Consider the following 20,324-nt stretch of genomic DNA (forward strand, 5'->3'; position numbering starts at 1 on the left):
TTTATGCTTGAAATCTGCCCATTTGATTAGACGTCGACTAACAAATTGCAGTGATTATGGTAGTATAATTCCCACAAGATTGCCAACACTGCTAAAGCTCGTTTAGCAGCTATGCTAACTGTAAGTACTAACTCAGGGGCAAATATTTACTAGTTTTCTTTCTTCTATGATGTTAAAGTGTCTTTCAGTGTTGGACTAAACAAGACATTTGGATGTGCCACCTTGGACTTTGGGGAACTGCGATGGACACTTTTATGGACCAAGCCAATCGATTGAGAAAATAATCATCGATAATGAAACAGTCAGTAGTTGCCCTCCCAGCTGCTTCACTTCATAATGTAACTCTGAACACAAAATGTACTGAACTATTTTCTGTGTTTCACGAGCTTGGTTAAGGTCTAGATCTGCATAAGTGGTCCAACTCAGCTGGCGATGGACCTCAACGTGAGTCAGTTTCTTTTAGGTGTAAATGTATTTCAAGCTTTGACCTTTTTACACAGTGATCTTTTCAGCTGATAGAGGAGAAGCAGTCCCTCCTCGTGGAGATTTTTCTGGTTTACATGTGGTGTTCTTTGATCCATACAGACAGGATGATGAAGGCTTGCTGATGATGACAAGTTTGATTATCTGGCAGTCATGGCTCACTGAAAACACATTTGCGGGAAGTACAGCTATCAAATGAAACACATATCTCTGTGGTTGGATATCCCAGAATATTTCCATGAACACACAAATCAGCAGGAATTTGCTTTTCCCACTATAGAGCCAGCATGAGCACACTTGAATCGGCATCCCTCTTTTACAGCTTGAATATGAAACTGGCAGTCTTAGTTACAGGAATCGTTTGACATTTTGGGAAAATTGTTTATTCGCTTTCTTGTTGGAAGAGAAGATTGATACCACTCTCAAGTCTGCCTGCTTAGTTTACCTTGGCATAAAGGCTGGAAACAGGGCAAAGTCAGTGCACCTCGCCAAGAAATAGTCCCACACGTTAACCCATGTAAAACTGCATATTCTCATTTTTCAGTTTTTGAACAAACAAGACACCCAGTGTTCAATAGTGAGCTTTAGGTTAGCTGGTTCCCCCTGGTTAGTCTATATGCTAAGCTAAGCTAATTGCAGGCTATAGCTTCATATATACAGGAGCTTTAAGAGCGGTATTGATCTTCTCCTGTAACTCTTGGCAAGAAAACCAATAGAAAATGTCAAAATATGCCTTTCAGAACATCTAATAACCAAGCTTTCCAACATCTAAAACAAATACTAGCTATTTAATTGGCCCAATGCCAGGCTGTCAGGGATGTCGAAAAGAAACCTCTTTCACACGTAAAGTGACGACTCAATCCTGTTTAGGCTTTAGGTGCAGTTCAAAAAGCATTCAAACACAATGCAGCATCCGACTGGTAAATTAGCAATGATCTGCCATCCAAACTTAACGGGCGCTCTCTTAGCTCTTTTACATCTTTCTGAAGATTGGACTTTGTATGGGTCTCTGTTTCATCTCCTTGCTCAATACAGTTTTTGAAGATTTACTGCTGATTTCTCCACTGTGCAGTATGTGGGCTGCCAGGATTTTCAAGAATTTAATTCATGAAGTAGATGAAAAGAGAGAGCCAACACAGAGTTCAACACAAAGTCACTTTATTAAGTTTAGGGGCAGGTGGAGCAACTGAATGAAGGATCACCCTGATCAGGATATCCTTGTTCAAGTGGATGCTGGCTCTGCCTGGGAAGAGAAGCCACAGGAGCGGGAGCGCGAGTGTCTCCAAACAATTACGTCCGGGAATCTGACGAAGCAGATGATCATAAAAAAAGCAGCTCCAGTCAAGCCTCACATCAAAAGTCAAAATTTAAATTCAAAAATCAGGAAAAAAGTCCCAGAGGGTCTTGAAAGTACGAGCCATTAAACTGCACCACCAATTTGCAGTGTATGTCATGTTCCCACTGTCTGTCTGTCTGGTCATATCATATCATATCATATCATATCATATCATATCATATCATATCATATCATATCATATCATAGACATTATGCACCAGCTGCTTTGCATTGCACGGTGGTGTGACTTATCCTCTTTTGCAGCCTTTGTTCTGCTCTTGGGTTTGGAAACGTTCTACATGTGGGTGTTTCTCACAATGATGGTTATCCATGTGATCCATGCCAATTTAGCACTGTAAAAGCCTTTAGAAAGTCATCTCTCATACATTTTTTTTAACACAGCATCAGATCTTTTTAAATGCTAATCAGTGTTGTCGACCACGCGGTACGGACGGGACGACAAAATTCAAACCCGCCGTTCCTCAGCTCGCTCCTCTGCCTCCAGCAGTAACATCAGACACACGGTGCGGAAAAGAAAAAGAAGCAATAGGAGATCTCGAAAATGAATGACAACATAATGACATTACACCAAACATTTTGACAGACCGGATGACTGTTCGAGGGCAAGTGCCAGCGCATCCGATCCAGCGAAGGTCACAACACCATCCTGACTGGCAGTCTGTCTGAAACACGCTCCGTCCCAGGCGGACAATCCTCTTCACACAGATCTTCTTAATCCTTGGTACAGGTTATCGGACCCATTTTCAGAAGTGTCAGAAGTTGACATTTCTCAATCAAAGATGGCCCTTTCTGCTCTTGCTTCCCACTCGTTCCTCTCTCCTGGTTGTTCCTTGCTTCCTGTCTGTGTGTGCTATTTGGTTTAGCAGAGGTTTTCCTTTAGTAACAGTCCAAAACTGAGTTTCCCTGCTGCCCTGTCTGCGTGTCCTCCTCCTCACCGTAGCTTAGCTAGTACACCTGATCATCACTGTTCATGCAGTAAAAGTTCATTATTTGATCTGCTCTATCTGACCTGACTGACCTACCCAAGTTTAGTGAATTCTGAGTCCCGCTCTTCTCTGCTGCAGCCAAGAGTGGCGGTCCTGGGGGACTGGACCTTGCTGATTTCCTCAAGGGCACTGGCCAGAGAGTCCAGGTCCCCCGAGTCCTGGTGCTGGACTTCCCACAGACTCAGAATCACTGATGATGGGCTCTCCTGACATGCAAAGTAGCACAGGTTCCTACAGGCCAGGGAAAACAGAGCATTATAGTAGAGTAGATCACATGGCGAGCAGTAATTGCTGAGAATGAGTGAGAGTGTCAGTTAATAGTGGTTCAGTAATGAAGTGATTGCTCTGCACTGATTATGATAAGAAGGCCAAAGGCAAGACAGTTTTAAAGGGCTGCTGCAGTCATTTAGCATCGTAATTCCGTACACTAGGGGGACTCAGAAGAGACAGATAATGCACATAATCATCCCAAAATATCCTGATTTTTAGGCGCTAATATGGGCAATAGCACTGAATCCTAAATTCCCAGTTGCAGGTCGTACAACAGCTGCTTTCATCACATCTGTCCTGCCTCGATCCTTTCCAACTGCACCTCCAGTTTGTAATGCGGGCTCTCAGCCCGAGACAACCCTGATGACATCACTATGACATCACCAGGGTTATTTTTTTCAAACAGAAGAGCAGAAGAAGACATTGGGCCCGTCCGAAATTCCGTACATTTTACTATCGTTCAACATACTTTTGTGTAAATGAATAGTAGTATGTTGTCGTTTTTAAGAATTACTAAGGAATAGTCAGCCCAGTTGAACTTAGCTGGTTTGTCCCGAGGTTACTGAAGGTTCGGGTAAACTTCAGCTCCAGCGTCCGGTGTGGACACATGTTTCACTGTATGAAAAACAAGCTGATTTCTCCTCCTCTGCTGCTGTTAGGACACATATCCAACAGAGTGCACTGTTTCATTACGCTGGGATTCCCTTTGTTGCCTTCTCCCACCTTTCCCTCTCGATCCCTCTTTCCCTCTGTGCTCGGATACTGTTGCCTCACATTCGGAGAAATAATTACAAAAATCAGCTTAACCTGGTAGAGAAGTTCCCATTACATGCTTTTTGGTGCGTTCGACTGGGGTGAAAAAACTCTGAAATCCTTTCCCACTTCTCAGTCACAGATGTTTGTTTGCAGACTTGGTTTAAGTGAAATTCCTTAATCACATAGTTTCAGTCACAGTTTCTTAGTTAATTTTTCCCTTTTTTCCCTTTTTCGCTTTTAGAACTTTTTCCCTCAAGAGCTCGATGGAGCTGGCTGCGCAGAGCTTTGTTCAGACTGCAGGCAAATCAGATTTGTTTTTCAAATCGGACCTTTAAGACGGGCTGCTGTGGCAGCGACGTAGGTGGCAGTAGCTACACGCGCTCTGATGCACCTCTCTGCAGCCGATGTCGTTGTCGTGTGTGAAATCCGATTTGAGCGGCTGGAGCGTCCCGACGCGTCTGCAGAAGTCCGACTAGAGTTGTGTTTCAGACAACCTCCACATGCAAAAATCACATTTCACTTGGGTTTTCGCTGTCCACACGTCCTAAAATCAATCTGGATGTGCAAAAAATGGATTTAAGCTGGCAGTCTGAACAAGGCCACAGAGCCTTCATGCTACACGCAGGTGATTACTTACTTCTCCTCTGAAGCACAAACAGAGATCAGCCCGTACCAGACAACTAAAACCCTCCGCAGCCCACGCAAGTACTGACCTGGCACAACCTCTGGAGAGTTTAGCAGGGGTTGAGGGTTGAGGGATGGAACACATGCAGAGCTGATGCTAATGAAGAGTGCTAACATGAACACATTTTCTTGCCAGAGGCTGGCCTGTCAGCGCTCTGAGACCTTCCTTCAGATTTCTGCTAAACACGGCATCTTCTCTCCAGTTATTCTCACTGTGCTGAAGCTGGCCCTCGCATCTCTCCCCTCTCCCTCTGCGCACGTGTTTCTCGATCTATAATGAAATCAGCAGCGTGGCGTGTTACTGAGGGCTGGTTGGTGATGGAAGATTAGGGTTGACACGGTGCCTAAATTCCAGATTAAAAATAGTATTCAAAGTGGAGAGACCTGAACACGCAGCAGTCCTGCTTTCTAGTCGTTATTCTGTAACAACAGCCAGACGAAACAAAGCGGCTGAGTCACGTATCTGAGCTTGGGTGACACATAGATGACTCAACAATAGGTAGATGACAATTGCATAAAATAAAGAATGAAAATGAAATGCGGGTTTCAGAGTGCCACAACTCATACCTGTCAATGTGGAGCTTTTGAGCCAAGAGCTGCCAGTCCTTCCCCTTGGCATTAGCGGTGTCAAAGGTGGCGCTGATCCGCTGACGGATGGACAGGGGGATCTTAAAGGCCCTTGACCCTGTCTGCGAGGTGATGGTGCAGTCTGACTGAGTGAAAAAGGGAACCGCTCCCTTTTCATTCTGGTAGCAAGAACAGAAAGGTGAGAGGTGTGAGGGTGATCCTGATGCTGCGGCTGAAAATCGCAACATGAAGACAAGGACAAGGATCAAAACAATTTGCAATCTGTACATGAAAAGCTCCCAGAGAGCCTCATTAAGCGAGCTCTTAAATCAAATCAAGAATTAGTCAGTGTAATAAAAGAAGCTATTAACAGGCTGCATGGCTGCCCACGCGCCGAGCTCACGCCGCCTCTCTCTGCGAGCGCCACTCACCTCCACCACGGACGTGTAGACCTGTAGTATCTGCTCCTCGCCTTTCACCTGTCGGACGCTGATCTTGCAGGAGAGCTGGGACGAGGAGTGGCTGTATCGCTCCAGAGAGAAGGCACACTGCAGGGGACGCTGGTTACTGGCCCACACCTGAGAAAAGGAGAACTCCTGCGGGGGGAGGGGAGGCGGAGGGCCGACAGGGAGAGCGATGAAAGGATTAGGCGGAGGAGACAACGGACTCATTAAATCCCTGCGAAAGATGTTCGTTACCCGAGTCCTGCTTTGCCACCCACTCTGCTGTTTACGTGATTAGTTAAGAGCGAACGAGTGGCCTCTTTAGCCAATCGATGACGTAACCTAATCAAGCAGTTTAGGCACCAGAAAGAGCACCGACGTTAAGAGCTATCCTGTTAACACGTGAAAGAGCCCAAGTCATAAGTGCAAAAATAAATCTAAAGACATGGGAGAGAAATAATGACTTTACCCTACAGTGTGGCTCATCTCACATGCATTCATTAGGCGGATAATATTACAGACCTAAGCCTACATTATCAGCTGAAGTAGTCCACGTAATGACACAAAATCATCCTTTTCCAGTAAATGTGGAGCCTGCAGCATTAAACTCAGACTTTCCGAGCCATATTTACCGCATTGGCTTCTCATGTTTTCTTCATCCAAATTCTGGTACTCCTAATATGCCAATCTGTTAGATCAGGAACAGTAATGTGATTATGGAATTAGGACAGAGATGCCTTAATTTACCCAGATTGCACTGCACTTCCCCTGAAAGCGGTGGCTGGGAAACCAAAAGTCACAGAGCTTTTGGGGTGAATGGAATATAAAAGGCCAATTTCGACTTCCATTACTAACTACTGCGTGACCCAGACAGTGAGAACAGGTCAAAAACACTGCTTTACAGATGAATCATCCCCTCTTCAGATCCATCAGACAGGAGGATGGCTACTTGTAAAAGCCTCCTTTGGGCAAGAGTAATGTCTGAATGAAAGCCTTCAGTCATCTTCCCCATAGGACCCTCATATAGTGGCTCTTCCCACTCCAAGAGAACCTTGTTAGTATTCTGGGGCCACTATGGTGGTCTAATTCTGCTAATAGGATGTCACTGGTGGAATAAACATCACAGGGAAGGGAAGAGCATGCAGCATGTAGACCCCTAGGAGGATAACTAGGAGATGTGTGGGCGTGTGTGCCTGCCTGGCAGTCATAATTAATATCGTAAGGGTGTATGTGTGGGTGAGACAGCTAGCTTTAGCGATCTCCTGCTGTGCCCTTGCTGCTGTCCTGTGACTTTGATGTGACCAAGTAAAAAATGGGAAACTGGCAGAGTTGGAACCTGAGAAGATAAAGGCGCACAGCTTTGTTCTGTTTGTTGATCTGCGAAGCTCATTTTAAATCAGAACCGAGACGCACGCGTGGTAAACCTGATCGCCGCTTCATGCCGCTTTACTGACACAAAGTCACAGATATAAACTGTCTACCTGGCAGGTGGTGAAAGGCTTGATGCTCCAGAGTAACTGTGGGACGTCCTGGATGGACACCTGGAGGCTGAAAGTGTTTCCCCGGAACAGCATCATTTTCGGCTCCTCCAGCAGCCGCCCGCCCCTGCTGTGCTCGCCCACTGCCACCTCCTGATAAGGAAAGGTGTGGGTTGTTTTTTTGGGAGGTGGGCCAAGGATTAAAGGAAGCAGAGGAAAAACGGAAGATATATTTATCTGGTTGATAGACTCTGTGGACCAAGCCTGGATTCAGGTGCAACACACATGAAACTAAACGTTTCTGCTGACTGATAATTCACAAAAATCTATGATAAACTTAGATCCTCACACATCTGAGCCTCATTTTCAAGTGTTATCACTTATCATTAAAGAGTTGAATTAAAAAAGGGCAAACTTTAAAGAGCTGAAACAAGTAGCTGATTAATCAGATTAATCGTCAACTGTATTGATAGTCCATTAATCATTTTTAAGACATTTTTGACACGAGGAAAACTCGAACCATCAGCGCAGACCGACAGCTGAAGAGGGAAAACGCATGCACTAAATACACAAGAGGCTAATTGACTAATGAAACACAGGTGATCCAGAAAACAGGCAGGAAAACACAGACAGGAAGTAAAACCAAACATGACACATGAGGAGGGTCGCCTTCAAAATAAAACAGGAAACGGCTGAAGCAAAACCCTAAAGCATAACAGTTAGTTTAAGCCTCCTGATTGGTGGAGTCCCTGTGGATTGAATGCAGGTTTTGGACATTTATTCAGACAAAACAAACACTTTGAAGACGTCAGCTTGGAAGCTTGGCTTCAGGAAGTTGTTAAATTGATTTCTGTTTTCTGACATTTTATAGACCAAATGATTAATCGATTAATTGATAAAAGAAGCAGCAGATTAACTGATAATGAGAATGCTCGTTACTTGCAGCCTTAATTTTGCAGTTTCACTGGCTGCACGTGATCCTCCTTTTGAAAAACTTTCACGAGAATCAAATCCCAGAAAAGGGTTTTAGAAATGTGACCAAATAAAAGGGAAAGAAATATAAAAGCTTTCCCCACAACACAAATTAATACCCAAAGTAAGAGTTTTTGTTGAGCTGGAAACCTCGACTTCTATCTGTCGCTGCTTTTTGCACGCTGCCGAAACGCTGTGACCGTGATATAAAAAAAAAAAATACAACTCTAAATGAAACCTAAAAGCAGAGTGGTGCACTGTGAGTTTTTAAGCTTCACAACGCATCCGCAGTGATTGGCCCTTAAAAGGTGAAAAGCTCAGCGGCGGCCCCAGAGAGCCGCTGCTGCTCACAAAGCATAAACAGACACGAAAGGCATCAAACAGCATGCTGCACGAGTCCAGAGCCCAAAAATCAGATAAAGACCGCAGCCCGGACTCTTAGCCAGACATACTGGTCGTAAACAAAGACGAGACATAAACAGAGAAAAAATCAAAAGTCTTTTGTCAATATTCTACTTTCTGGCCTCCTGCTTTGTGATAATATAATTTTTCTTTCCGCCTGTGTGGTGGTCTATACTTGCATGCTTGTGTTTACATTTTCTATATCTTGGGACTGCAGGGAGGGGTGGGCTTGTTTGAGCGCTGTATGCCGGGTGTTTATCCGCTCAGTCACAGCGCAGAGGGAGGGGGGAACGCAAAGCATACAGGCTGTCTGCAACCCGATCAATTCCTGCTGCAAGCTCGCAGGGGAAATTAATTGTCGTATGAAGCACAAATAAAAGCTGGCAAAAAAAAAGAGCAAATGAACAAATAACCACGTCTGACTGATGGAGAGGTGGAGCGAGTTGGCTCTTGGCACCTACATCCAATTTCTCTTTGTTCACATGCAATTCTGCCTCTCGAATGAAGCCAAAAGGAAGCGGGGCGAGAGGCCGGACGGGACGACTGTCAGCGCTACTTCAGAAAAGCGGTGTGTGTTTAATAAAGAAACAAATTACTCTTGCTAAAAAAAAACAACTTTAGCTGCAGAGCGCTTGAACAAAAAGAGGTGCGTTTGTGCTTTTGACGGTGAGGTCGAGGGCAGAACTTTCCACAAAGCACCACTGAAGAGCGCGATGATGAAGTGGTGCTGCGCCCGAGACCGTGGCTCATTTTAACGCGTCGGAGTACTTGTCATGTGGCACGTAACGCTGAAACACATTTAATTAACAGAGAGCAAATTAAATTACGCAAAGAAAGGGCAGAGAAGCAACCTTGGAGCATCTGTTGTCTTTGTAATTAAAAGTCCCTCTTTGTCTCCCAGTCATCAAGCATCTCCCAGTGGCAATGTTACTGAACAGGCAGATCTTCAGTGGAGCACAAAAAAACCCAGACAGCAATTCTTCCAGGCAAAACCACCAGCCGCACCACCAAGCCCTTGCAATTAAAATCTCTGATATCATATATTTATATCATGTTATGGTGCCTATTCCAGTTCTGTTGGAGGCTCTATGGACGGCAATGTTATGGCGGTGTCTGTCCGCCTCTTCACTCCAGACTGAAGGCTCTGTATCAGACTGGAGATCCTCTGACTTTCCCTCAGGTACCACCATGACACTGACATTTGTTATTTTGAGGGAAATGTCAGGAAACTATTGGATGATTTGCCATGAAATTCAGTAAAGACGTTCATCTCCAGCGCAGGATGAATTAAAATGACATCAGTGATGCCTTCATTTTTAACCATCACCATGTTTGACTCTGAATAAATACCCACAGAAATAACGAGATTCAGCCTCAGTTGTGCTCATTTTAGTGCTCATTAGCGCATGTTTGCATCAAACATGAATTGCTAACCATGGGCATGATAGCATTGTCACTGTGAGCGTGCTAACGTTAGCGCTAAGCTTAAAGTGCTGCTGAGCCAAAGTGAAGTTTCTTTCTTTCTTACAGAAACTGTTCAGCTTTACTCCCACAGTTTCTTTCACGACCTGTCACGTCAAAGTAAAATGAAATCAATCAAAAGCAAATTTCTCTGTCTTGTGACATTGCATCCTCCCCTGTTCTTCGTCGTTTCCTTCTACGTCCTCCCTCGTACCTGAAACGCATGCGGCGTGTCGTCCACGCAGTAAACCCTGAGGGTGAAACCCAGAGAGTTGCCGGCGTCCGGACTGCCAAACACAGCCAACCTCAGCCGCTTGGCCGCCTCCTGGCTCAGCGGCTCCCCCGTCAGGGCGTAGCGACCCGGATGCTCCAGCAGCACGTGGCACCTCTGGGCCTCCAGCAGGCAGTAGCAGGACGTGCTCTCCTCATCCACTGACATCACTTCCTTTTGGGGGGACGAGACATCAGGAGAGACCAGATTCGGTTAAGCTGCATTAAGCACATGTTCTTTGTCAGAGGGTTAATCATGAAAAGTCAGTATTGGAAGGATGCTGGTGATTTCTGATCTTTAGCTTCACACAGCGGCGCAGGGCGCGCTGCTTCCTGATTGCTAACATTTCAATTACTGCCATGACTTTGTTTGCAAAGGGAAAAAGAGGCTTTAACTTCCACTGAAAGCTGAGCTCCATTCAGCCTGTGTAATGTGAGCAATGCTACTTTATTATTCTATCTATTATTTATTAGCTCATCACCCGCAGAAAAATAGACACAAAGAAGAAATGGTAATGCGGTTATGTAACAAGCCAGTAAGTGACTGCGTTAAGGATGTTATTAAGACACCTCGCAGACGGTAAAATGGAACTTTCTCTGAAACACTGACTCTGAATCAGGAAGTGTACAAACCTGAACGACGGCCAAATGAATAATCACACATCTCGCTAAACAGATGGGGATACAGTAACACTGACAAAACGGATTAGCGGGGTGCAGTTGTATCCGATGGCCAATTGCTCTTCATCACGCGCTCAAGCCGCCCTGAATCACCTCTGAAACATAACTGTGACCCACAGGTCCCCTCTGCATATGGCATGGCTGAGGCATATCAGGCAATGCAGGGTAATTTAGTGGGCCACAGATTCCTAAACCTGCCCCATTAGTGCTGCAGCAGACATGAAGGATCTCCATGACATAGCTCATCCCCGCCAGGCAGCCGGGGAGAAATGATGGAGTCAAACTCTGGCAGTACAAAAGTGCAAGCCTTAATGGGAATGGCACTGAGAGGCAGACGGAGCGAGAGAGAGGGGAAGAGAGGAAGACAGAGGGGGAGAAAGACCTCCATCTCCCATTATATCACTAATTCCAGAGATTAGGTTTTGAGTGAGCATCCGCTCCTAAGATAAAGGGCTCATTATTTCGCAGTGGCAGAGACGGGTCACGGTGTAACATTTTCTTGGAGAACATCTCTTCTTTCTCTGAACCTGTCTGCATCCGTCGCTCCGTCTCCCCCCTCTCCTCCGACTCTCTCTCTCCTTTCCGGTGGCACATGGCTCCCGTCAGTGATGGGTCTTTTGATAGCTCCCTTTTTGTGCAACACGACTGCTGGCAAATTACATCTGTGTAAATGTCACACAGAGTGAAAGGACCGGGCCGGGATAGAGCCTCAGGCGCTCCGAGGTCACGCAAACTCGGTGGCTCTGGGGTCACTCCGCCTCAATGAGGTCCCCAAAGCTTTTTGATGAGGTTAGTTAAACATTAAAAGAGCATCTTAGATGTGTCTACTCTGCCGAGAAGGCACGAGAAAGAGATAGAGGGTGTCGGCATTGAGGCCGGGCGTCTCTGTGAGACTGTGAAGTAGCTCTACAGGGCAGAGTTGAGGGACATTTCGGAGGTGTTATTTCACTGACGTGAGAAGAAAATCTCTCAGCAGCGATTGCAGCACTTTATTGTATTTATGGCAATAAAGCCTTGAATCTTTTAAGAAGGACACTTGGCAGCTTTTTCTCTTTCTGACCTCACATTGAAGCAGCAAACTAGACTGAGGACATTAACCTGTGACGGGTTTTCACCAGAAGCACTTTGAGTGCAAGCAAATGTCATCTGTAATGAAGCTAAATGACTGTCTGTTAAAGCTGTCTATGGCTGGTTCTTGTGCATTGTGTCATTATAACACGCGTCGCCGTGTTTTACCTCTGGCTACAACTCACTCAGCAGGACGCAGTGATTTCCCAAATGGTCACTTGATCGAGATGAAAATTATAATGTCAAAGCAGCTGCGTCTGTTTGGTGGAAAGCATTTTCTGCAAGTCACACAAATCTAAATTCAAAAATTAAATATTCATCTCACTGGTAGTTGTTGTCATTGCGGCCCCAGTATAATGATTGAAATGACACATATTCCCTCATGTCTTTGTCTGAACTTATTAAACTGAACGTGTTCCTGATCCGATGCAGCTGGACCTTGCAGGATTATAATAGCGTAATGAAACCATAACAGACATTTCATTACAGTTTTGCCGTATAATAAATACCAAAAAACAAACAGACGAACAGAAGCCATGTGCAGTATGCACAAACATAATTGTGTTTTTCTTCCTTGTAATGTAAATTCTGCTTTTTTTTTGTGTTCAAATTTCACGAACGGCTGCAATTCAGAATTCGCGGATTCACGATCGAGCGACGCTTCAAAGTACCATTATCATTAAGCTGGAAGAGAAAGGGATGTTTCACTGACTAGCAGCCATCATTTGCATTTGGTCTGACATTTCTGTTGGATGTACAACATGACAGCATGACGTAGAGCTTGAAAGGCTGAATTTTATGCAGAATGACGAATCTGAGCTGGCAGCCCTGAAATCGGCTCCGCGCTTGCATGACTACACTGCAGGATGAAAATTTTCATCAAAGTAAGTTGCAGCAGTTTTATCAGACGGTACTGATATTCAGGCGCTGGGGAAAGTTGTGTGTTTGCACTGGTTAACATTCTGCATTCATGCCGCAGTGGAGAACCCGGACCTGATAATTAGGGCTGAAGCTGAACAGAAACGGCTCACCTCCCACTTGTTGTCCTGCGTTTGTCTCTTTAGCCGAACGGTCCAATTGTCAGCAGCAACCTCGGCGCAGTGGGCTATGGTCATGGCTATGGGGCAGGACAAGTCGAGGCCTGGCGGGCCGTACGTCACCGCGGGGCTCAGAAAGATCTCCGACCCCTCCTCGGACACGGAGCTGCACACACAGAGGAGCACGTGTTAAAACAACAAATCTCATGACGTGAACTTCTAATGGATCACGGCTTTAACGAGCACTCAGGTAGCAGAGTGTGACCCTCGCCTGTGACCGAAGTAAACTCAAACCCTTGGACGCTCATAATGAATCAATCCCTGACTAGCTGACACACAGACACACAGATAGAGGGAGATTAAAGCACCAAGACTAATGGACAGTGGGGCTGGGGAGGACAGGCTTTAGCACCCAGCGTGTAAGCTTCGTGGGTCGATGGAGCTTATGAAGCCTGCTCTGGCCAGCCTGGTGACAGATTAGCTGGGCCAAGCTGCTCTTGGCCGGGGGCCCAATCTTGGCTGGAAGCCCTGAAGACTGAGAGCAATCAATGGGACCACCATCAGTCATGCAGTTGGCCCGGCTGGACACCTCGCATATACAGGACACAATATTGGTGCTGTTGTCATTTGGAGCAGCATGGATATTTCTCAGCATCATTAATACAACAGCAGCAGGGACAAACCCCTGACATGCAGGCGCAGATGCACCCACACATCTGCACAGAAGCGCAGGAGACACCAGCAGAGCCAGAGTGAGACATCACAAGTATAATTTCTACAGGTTACACCTCATAAACGCACATCAACACTGTGCTACGTGAGCCCATTTACAACCAAGTCAAACGCCGCGTCCCAATTCCATACTAAGTACTCGTGAGTACTATACGGGAGTATTCACAAGACAGAGCAGCGTTCAAACGCAGGGTTGACTGACCTCAATCAATGCCCGTGGTGCATTATTTGTTGTTTGTACACAATGTAGAAAAAGCATTAGCAACACTTAGTTGTTATAAGTTAGTTGCAATAAATTGGGAATTAATCAACTGTCCATCACTATTTCCTAGATGTCTTGATTTGTCCGGCCTGTTCTGTGATATAAAACAAATCCTCACATCGAAGAGGCTGGAAGCAACAATTGTTTGGCACTTTGATAGATTTTCTGTCGACTAATTGTTCCAATTAGTGCAGTACGTCATGAATGCCAGCAGCAGCACTGAGTTGGTGACTTTAAGAAGAAGCACTGCAGCAGGATGTTCTCATCCTTTCCATCCCTGCAACAATTACCTGTAAGAGGCATGACAAGTGTTAAATGAATAAGACGAGGTGGGAAGGTGAGGTGTGATGTACGAGCACGTGTGCGTGCTGAGATGGCAGCGCCCCCCCGGGGCACCACGTGTGGTTGAGGTGCTTCGACTGCTGTTATTCTACCCGTTTCTTGTGCTGTGTGAAACTTTATTCTTCATTATGCTGTTACCAATCAACACTAAAAAATTAAAAGAGGTTATGAGCCGCTGTCTAAAAATAAAATCATACATCCAGACAGCAGTGCAGCTGCACTTTTGCGCTAATCAGCCCCGGGCTAGGAGGAAACCAAGGTTACCTGCTGCTGAGACGAAGGTAATTATCCAGATTGCCTGTGAGCAAAGATTAAAGATGGTTATTTAGCATCTCTGATTGTGGTTGTGAGAACAAAGAGGTATCACTCCAGGTTGATGGTTTAAGTGCAGATAGTAGATTGGGGTTATTAGTTACATCTTGTCTTATATGTGAGGCACATACAACACGCCTTTCACACGTCGTCCACACGACATTCATTCTTTATCCTTTCCTCAGTCCACGATTATAAAAAAAACATTTTGACAATGCCTCATTAGCGTTTGACAGTCCGTCTCTCAAGCTCTCGCACAATTACGGGGTTAGAAATTTGCAGCTGCAGAAAATGAGCTTTAGAGTTTTCATACAAAGTTAATATATGTAGAGCGTCAGTTGAGGTGGATGAATTAAATGTGTGGCGCTCACAGCGATGAACAAAAAAAAAAAATCCCATTTTCTGAATCAGTGTCCTCGTGGCTCCGGATGTAATCCACAAAGCGATGTGAACAGTGTTGACAGTCTGTTAATTTGAGTAAAATGTTAATACTCAACAGCCAAGGCTATCAATAACTACTGTTAGCATTTTATGGTAGGCAGGTAGCCAATAAAAAAAGGCGCTTCGAGCAATTTATCAGATTTTTGGCAGCTCACTCTGCAGCCACAAAAGGCTTGACACAACGATTTCACAGACGCAGTAGAACTTTCCAAGATCTGGATGTTGGTTCACCTTTAATATTTCACTCAATACAAGCAACTGATGGCGTCGCTGAAGTGTAAGCACACATTTCAAGCACCAGCTACTTAAAGAAGCACTAATCGATATTTCTAAGTGAACAACGGGTCAATATTGACTGTGTGAAATGCAAAATGTGTCGCTGGTAGTGACCCCGCCCCAGAGCTGTCACCCGACTCTGCAGTTATTTTAATGTCTTTGAATTCATTGTCTGGATTTGGTTTGTTCTCGCTGCACTTTCAGCAGCAGCAGGTCGCTGTTTTCAGTGAAAATACTCTTTAAAGTCATCGTACAAAACCTGCCCAGCACCGGAGAACACAGAGGAGCATTTATCAGCTCATTTCCCTCAGGAGTAAGTACAGATGAGTATTTGTTAGCTGACCAGTGATGCAACTCATGCTAATGTTGCTCTGCCTTTGCTGGATGTGTAAACAAGCAGCTGTTTGCTTACATGTTAGTCGCAGCTGTATGAGGTGTTAATAAAGCGGTGCTGGCTGGTTGCACAGCCTCCAGGCAGCTGCAATTCACTGAGGGCAGGTATTATGGTGAATTTGAGGAGAATATCTGCATTTGAGAGGCTTCGGGAAGTGTTGGTCAGCTCAGTTGGTGCTGACAGTAAAAATAAACTAATCACAGTCACAGGACTTGACCTTTGACTTCTTGGATATAAAACAATGTTGTCATAATTAGCATATGAACTGAGAATGGGACGGATGAGAGGTCACGGTGACCTTCACCTTTGGCCTTTGAGCACCAACATCCAATCATTTCATCCTCGAGTTTGGACCAAATTCATGAGATTTTACTTTCATGAGAGTGGGACAACCTGAAAACACACAGAACGGGCACACAGGCATGAAAACAAGCATGAGAAATTTAAAAGGCAGCTTAGTCTGAGGCAGGTCTGATTGATGCTGTGGAGAAATAGGTGCCTCGCTGCAAAATAGGCTCAAAAAACGAGGACGACTCTGCTCGACTCATTCGCTCAAACTTGTGTGAGTCGCCTCATGCAGCCGTATTTTGTCACACACTATGACTGTGCCCTTGGACTACCCACCGTCCCCCGCTGAGCTGGAGAAGATCACACACAAAACAACCTCGCAAAGCCCAGAGGATGAACGGAAAGCTCCCGCGAACACCTGAAACCGAGCCAGAGCCGATCGATTCCCATTCTTTGCAGAGGAAAGCGTCGTCTTATGTAAATGGCCGAGGTTTGAATGGGAAGAAAGGATCCAATTTCTCTCGTGGACTCTGCGGCTGTCAGAAGATAGGCTTTGACTGACAGCTCAGTGGTGCGCGGCTCCTGCAGCCTCTTAAACGACAGCCAGAGAAGTAAACAGCATCAGGCTTATCAGAGCAAAGCAGGAGCCTGGAGGGCAGCGGCTCGGCTGAATTGGAGAGACTTCAGGCAGGGAAGGGTACAACCGGCCCCTGACCGACGTCTCAGCCGCAACCTCTGAGTGACCTTTGATCTGCGTCTTTAACCTGATGACCTTTGGTACTTAATGGGTGGGTGGGGGCGACCATAGCTGAATTTCACATGGCCTGAAATGTCACTTTTGATTCTCCCTCGGATGCAGAAATCAAATTTCATTGAGAGGCGCGGGCGGTTAGCTGTAATGTTAAGGTGATATCTTGCTAGCAGCGTTTCGCACAGACCTGCTGACACATTGATACTGTCTGCCATAAATCAAGAACATGTCCAAAAACTGACTTCTGGTTGTCAGATAGCTGTTGAGGCAAAAAAAAAAGTCAAAGGTATTAGACTGCCTTTCAAACGGTTCTTATCTATCACGCCATTTTCTCCTTAAGTAATAGCTTTGTGAAAACCTCGACGGCACAGTCACGCGAATAGACTCCCGCTGGCAGGCAACAGTCGTCTAAACTTTGTTGCATATCACGTTCTGCTGAACTAAAAACCAAATCAATATCACCCATCATCATGACTTCACAATTTCCACCACTCTAACCAGTCATGATGGAAGGAGATACTGTCACAGTTATGTCTACAAACACAAAACAGGCTAGCGGAGTCGTGGAGTGTGTCTTTCTCTGCTGAGACAGTCGCTTAAGGCAGTAATGCAATCTGTCTACAGCTGCCAGTGCATTTGTGACACATATGTCCTCCCCTGTAGATTCTGCAAGATGAGCAAGGATCCCATGCTGGGTGGGAATATGCCTGCATCTGTGCTGTATGTGTGCACGGTACACGTGACCGCATGCTCGCGGCGCGTGTTCGGCAAAGAGAGGAGGAGACGATGTGGCGGAAAGAGGGACGAGAGACGCTGCGTGACGGGCTGAAAGATTAAAAGAGAGCAGCCTAAGAAGCAGACTGCGTCGCCTCAGCGAGTCCCTCACCTGCTGTCCTCCTGGTTGATGATCATGTACATTTCCCACGTAGTGTCTTCTGTGATCCCCCCATGAGGCACCAGCAGACTGATACCTGCAGAGAAGGAGGCATGCAAAAACCGATCAACACACAGCCAGACGCGCACACACGACACGACACACGCGCGCGCACACACCTGCTCGGCTGTCAGGTCTCTTTACTAAAGGTGACAGCCAGAGAGGTGACGGCCCCGGAAAAAGGTGACGGAGGCAAGTCCCGAAGGCCTTGTGAATCAATGCTGCCAGCAGTTTCTTTGTCACAATCACGCACACAGACTGTCTCGTTCTTAAACAGACACACACACACACACACACACACACACACACACACACACACACACATATTCTCCTGTATGATAAACAATTACTGCCAATCTACGCTGCAGAAGATAAAGCCCCTCGAGGGACAGCATGATGAATGTAGGCCACGGGAAGGAGCTGCCTGAGCAGCGTGGGAGATTGAGCGTCACAGCTTTACATTACATACAATAGTTCACACTTTCTCTTTAAAATGCTAAAGCTTAAACTGGAGAGATGGCAGAGGGTTAACACGGGGGAGTCGCCGTGGTCGTACCTCGAGAAGAAGCTACACGCACGTAAAGAAATATAGGTGCTAAACATGATGTGTTCACTATGAAAAACTCTCCGTATGCTTAGAAATGTTGATTGGCTTTGTCAGGATGCGCCTGTCGGTTAAAAATGCCAATGCTGTCCGACTTCATCGCTTCAGTAAATAATGTATTCATGTTCGTGTTGCTTTCGATCGATGACATTTCCACATTTCCGCCGCTGACAAGGTCAAACAACTTCAGAATGCTGTTGTTCCAACGCGCCGTGTGACACAGACCTCAGCTCCTCTCTCACTTCTGGGTTTATGTTGGACGAATTTGCACGCAGGAATGTGTCGAACAGAATTTCCCCGCCGTGGCCTCACCTGTGTTTGGTACCACCAGCCTCCCTCCAGCATGACCAAACACTGCAGTTGCTTTGTGGAGAGGCCTGCTGGGAGGCAGAGAGACTTGTGGAGCGAAGAGGTTTTTGCCTCTTCTGCCCAGCGTCGTCCCCACTGCTCTGTAGTCTGGAGCCAGGCCCCGTGGAAATGTCTGAGGGTGGGACATGACATGGTACTCTGCCCTCTCGGCCACCCCTGGAGATACAATGAAAGGGCTTTTTTTGCAGGTCAGCAAACTCAGATCGTCAACGTTAGACCAAGAGGAAAGACAGAAATATAACTCCAACGGCAATGTGGACGCATATGTAAAGAGAAGAAGAAAGCTGTTTACAGAATACTTGAAGTTAAACCGTTCAACGCCTCAGACAGCGCTCATCCAATCATAGCTCAAAAACCAAAACTCCGCCAGCCTGTCAAGCTCTGGATTTCTCCATAAGCTGCAGCAGAAGTCAGGGGGCTGCAGCGGGAGCGTGGAGGGTGGCGTCTTTTACTTGACCTTTCCAAACCCCAAAACTCAAGGGCCGAGTTGTGAAGAGTGGATTAGACTTTATCTGCCTTAACACGAGCTGCAAATGTTAGCATGTGCTTATTAGCTAGAGAGGTAACCGTGTTTCCTTTAAGGCCGTGGAGCATCTCTTAATAAACCTCATTAGTTGTTTTTGTCTTGCACTTTACATTTACACTCTGTTTTCTCTTTTCTTTTCTCCATGCACACGCAGCTTTCAGTCTTTCAGCATCATCGTATGTACAGTAATTAACACAGATTTAAAGTTGCAAATCTGATGCTGATATCTCTGTAAATTGTAAACTGCACGGAGAGCTTGACAGGTTGGGCCAACGTAATTAAATATGACGTGTCTTGGCAAACGGTCAATTCGTGATGCCCGCTAAGCTGACGACCTTTTTTTCTTTGTATGACAGCTTTCTAAGGGATTGATTTATGAGAAAAAAGGTTCAAAACAAGATGAATTATCCGTCTGACTGCAACAGCAGAACGATATTCTGCTCTGCCATTCCTGTCTTTCCAGAAACAGTTGACTCCCACAGACATGGGCGCTCAAAACAATTCTATTTTCTGACCTTTGACCTTGAGATCAGGCAGCGGGTCAAGAAGCGAGCGCTCTGCCATCAGCTCCTTGTCAATGGAGTCCTGGAAACACATGGGGCTGGTGTAGGTACGCGACACTGTCAGATCAGGTTGCATGGATGAATTAATAAGCAGGGGGTTCGCTGAAAAACACACCAAGAAAAAGCAAATCACTGTCAGCAATTAGACACCTTCAAGCAGGATGACACATTAACTAGACTGCCACTATCAGCAGGGATGAATGTCATGATGCTCTGTCTGTCTTCATCCAGATGTGGCTTTTGCTATAACATCATAACCATGGAGGCAGGAATGCTGTTTGCACCAGTGTCTCAGTTAAAAGTGACAAATAACAACAGCTGGGATGTCAAAATATGCTTTAATTTGTTGTCATAGTGGTTTAAAAATCTGTGTAAATAACCTGAAATATTGCCACTGAATCACAGTATGTTATGAAGCTGGCGATGCGTCTGTGCTGCAGCCCTGTGCATGCACGCTGCACTGAATCAAAGCTCACAGTATCTATCAGAATCGATCAAGACACACAGAACAGAGAAAGTTACTAAAGAACATATTAACTTTATGATTTATTATAGAATTATGGGGGGTAAATCTGTTTATGGTGAGGTGAAATTGTTTTGCGATTAATGACTCGT

At 45.7% G+C, this 20,324-nt stretch overlaps 1 protein-coding gene across 1 annotated transcript in view; it reads right to left on the bottom strand.

Moving 5' to 3' along the window:
- Positions 1-1,619: 1,619 nt before the first annotated feature.
- Positions 1,620-20,324, bottom strand: part of LOC139348658 (netrin receptor UNC5D-like) — a 144,273-nt gene continuing 125,568 nt past the window's right edge. Inside the window, exons 10-18 of the mRNA XM_070988927.1 lie at positions 19,662-19,811; positions 18,564-18,776; positions 17,600-17,684; positions 12,910-13,081; positions 10,074-10,304; positions 7,028-7,177; positions 5,535-5,699; positions 5,104-5,282; positions 1,620-3,057 (exon numbers count right to left, since the gene is read on the bottom strand). Coding sequence (XP_070845028.1) covers positions 2,859-3,057; positions 5,104-5,282; positions 5,535-5,699; positions 7,028-7,177; positions 10,074-10,304; positions 12,910-13,081; positions 17,600-17,684; positions 18,564-18,776; positions 19,662-19,811 — 1,544 coding nt within the window. The 3' untranslated portion in view covers positions 1,620-2,858. The remainder of the gene's footprint in view (positions 3,058-5,103; positions 5,283-5,534; positions 5,700-7,027; positions 7,178-10,073; positions 10,305-12,909; positions 13,082-17,599; positions 17,685-18,563; positions 18,777-19,661; positions 19,812-20,324) is intronic.

Source organism: Chaetodon trifascialis, chromosome 20, assembly GCF_039877785.1.
Source record: "Chaetodon trifascialis isolate fChaTrf1 chromosome 20, fChaTrf1.hap1, whole genome shotgun sequence".
Lineage (NCBI taxonomy): Eukaryota > Metazoa > Chordata > Actinopteri > Chaetodontiformes > Chaetodontidae > Chaetodon > Chaetodon trifascialis.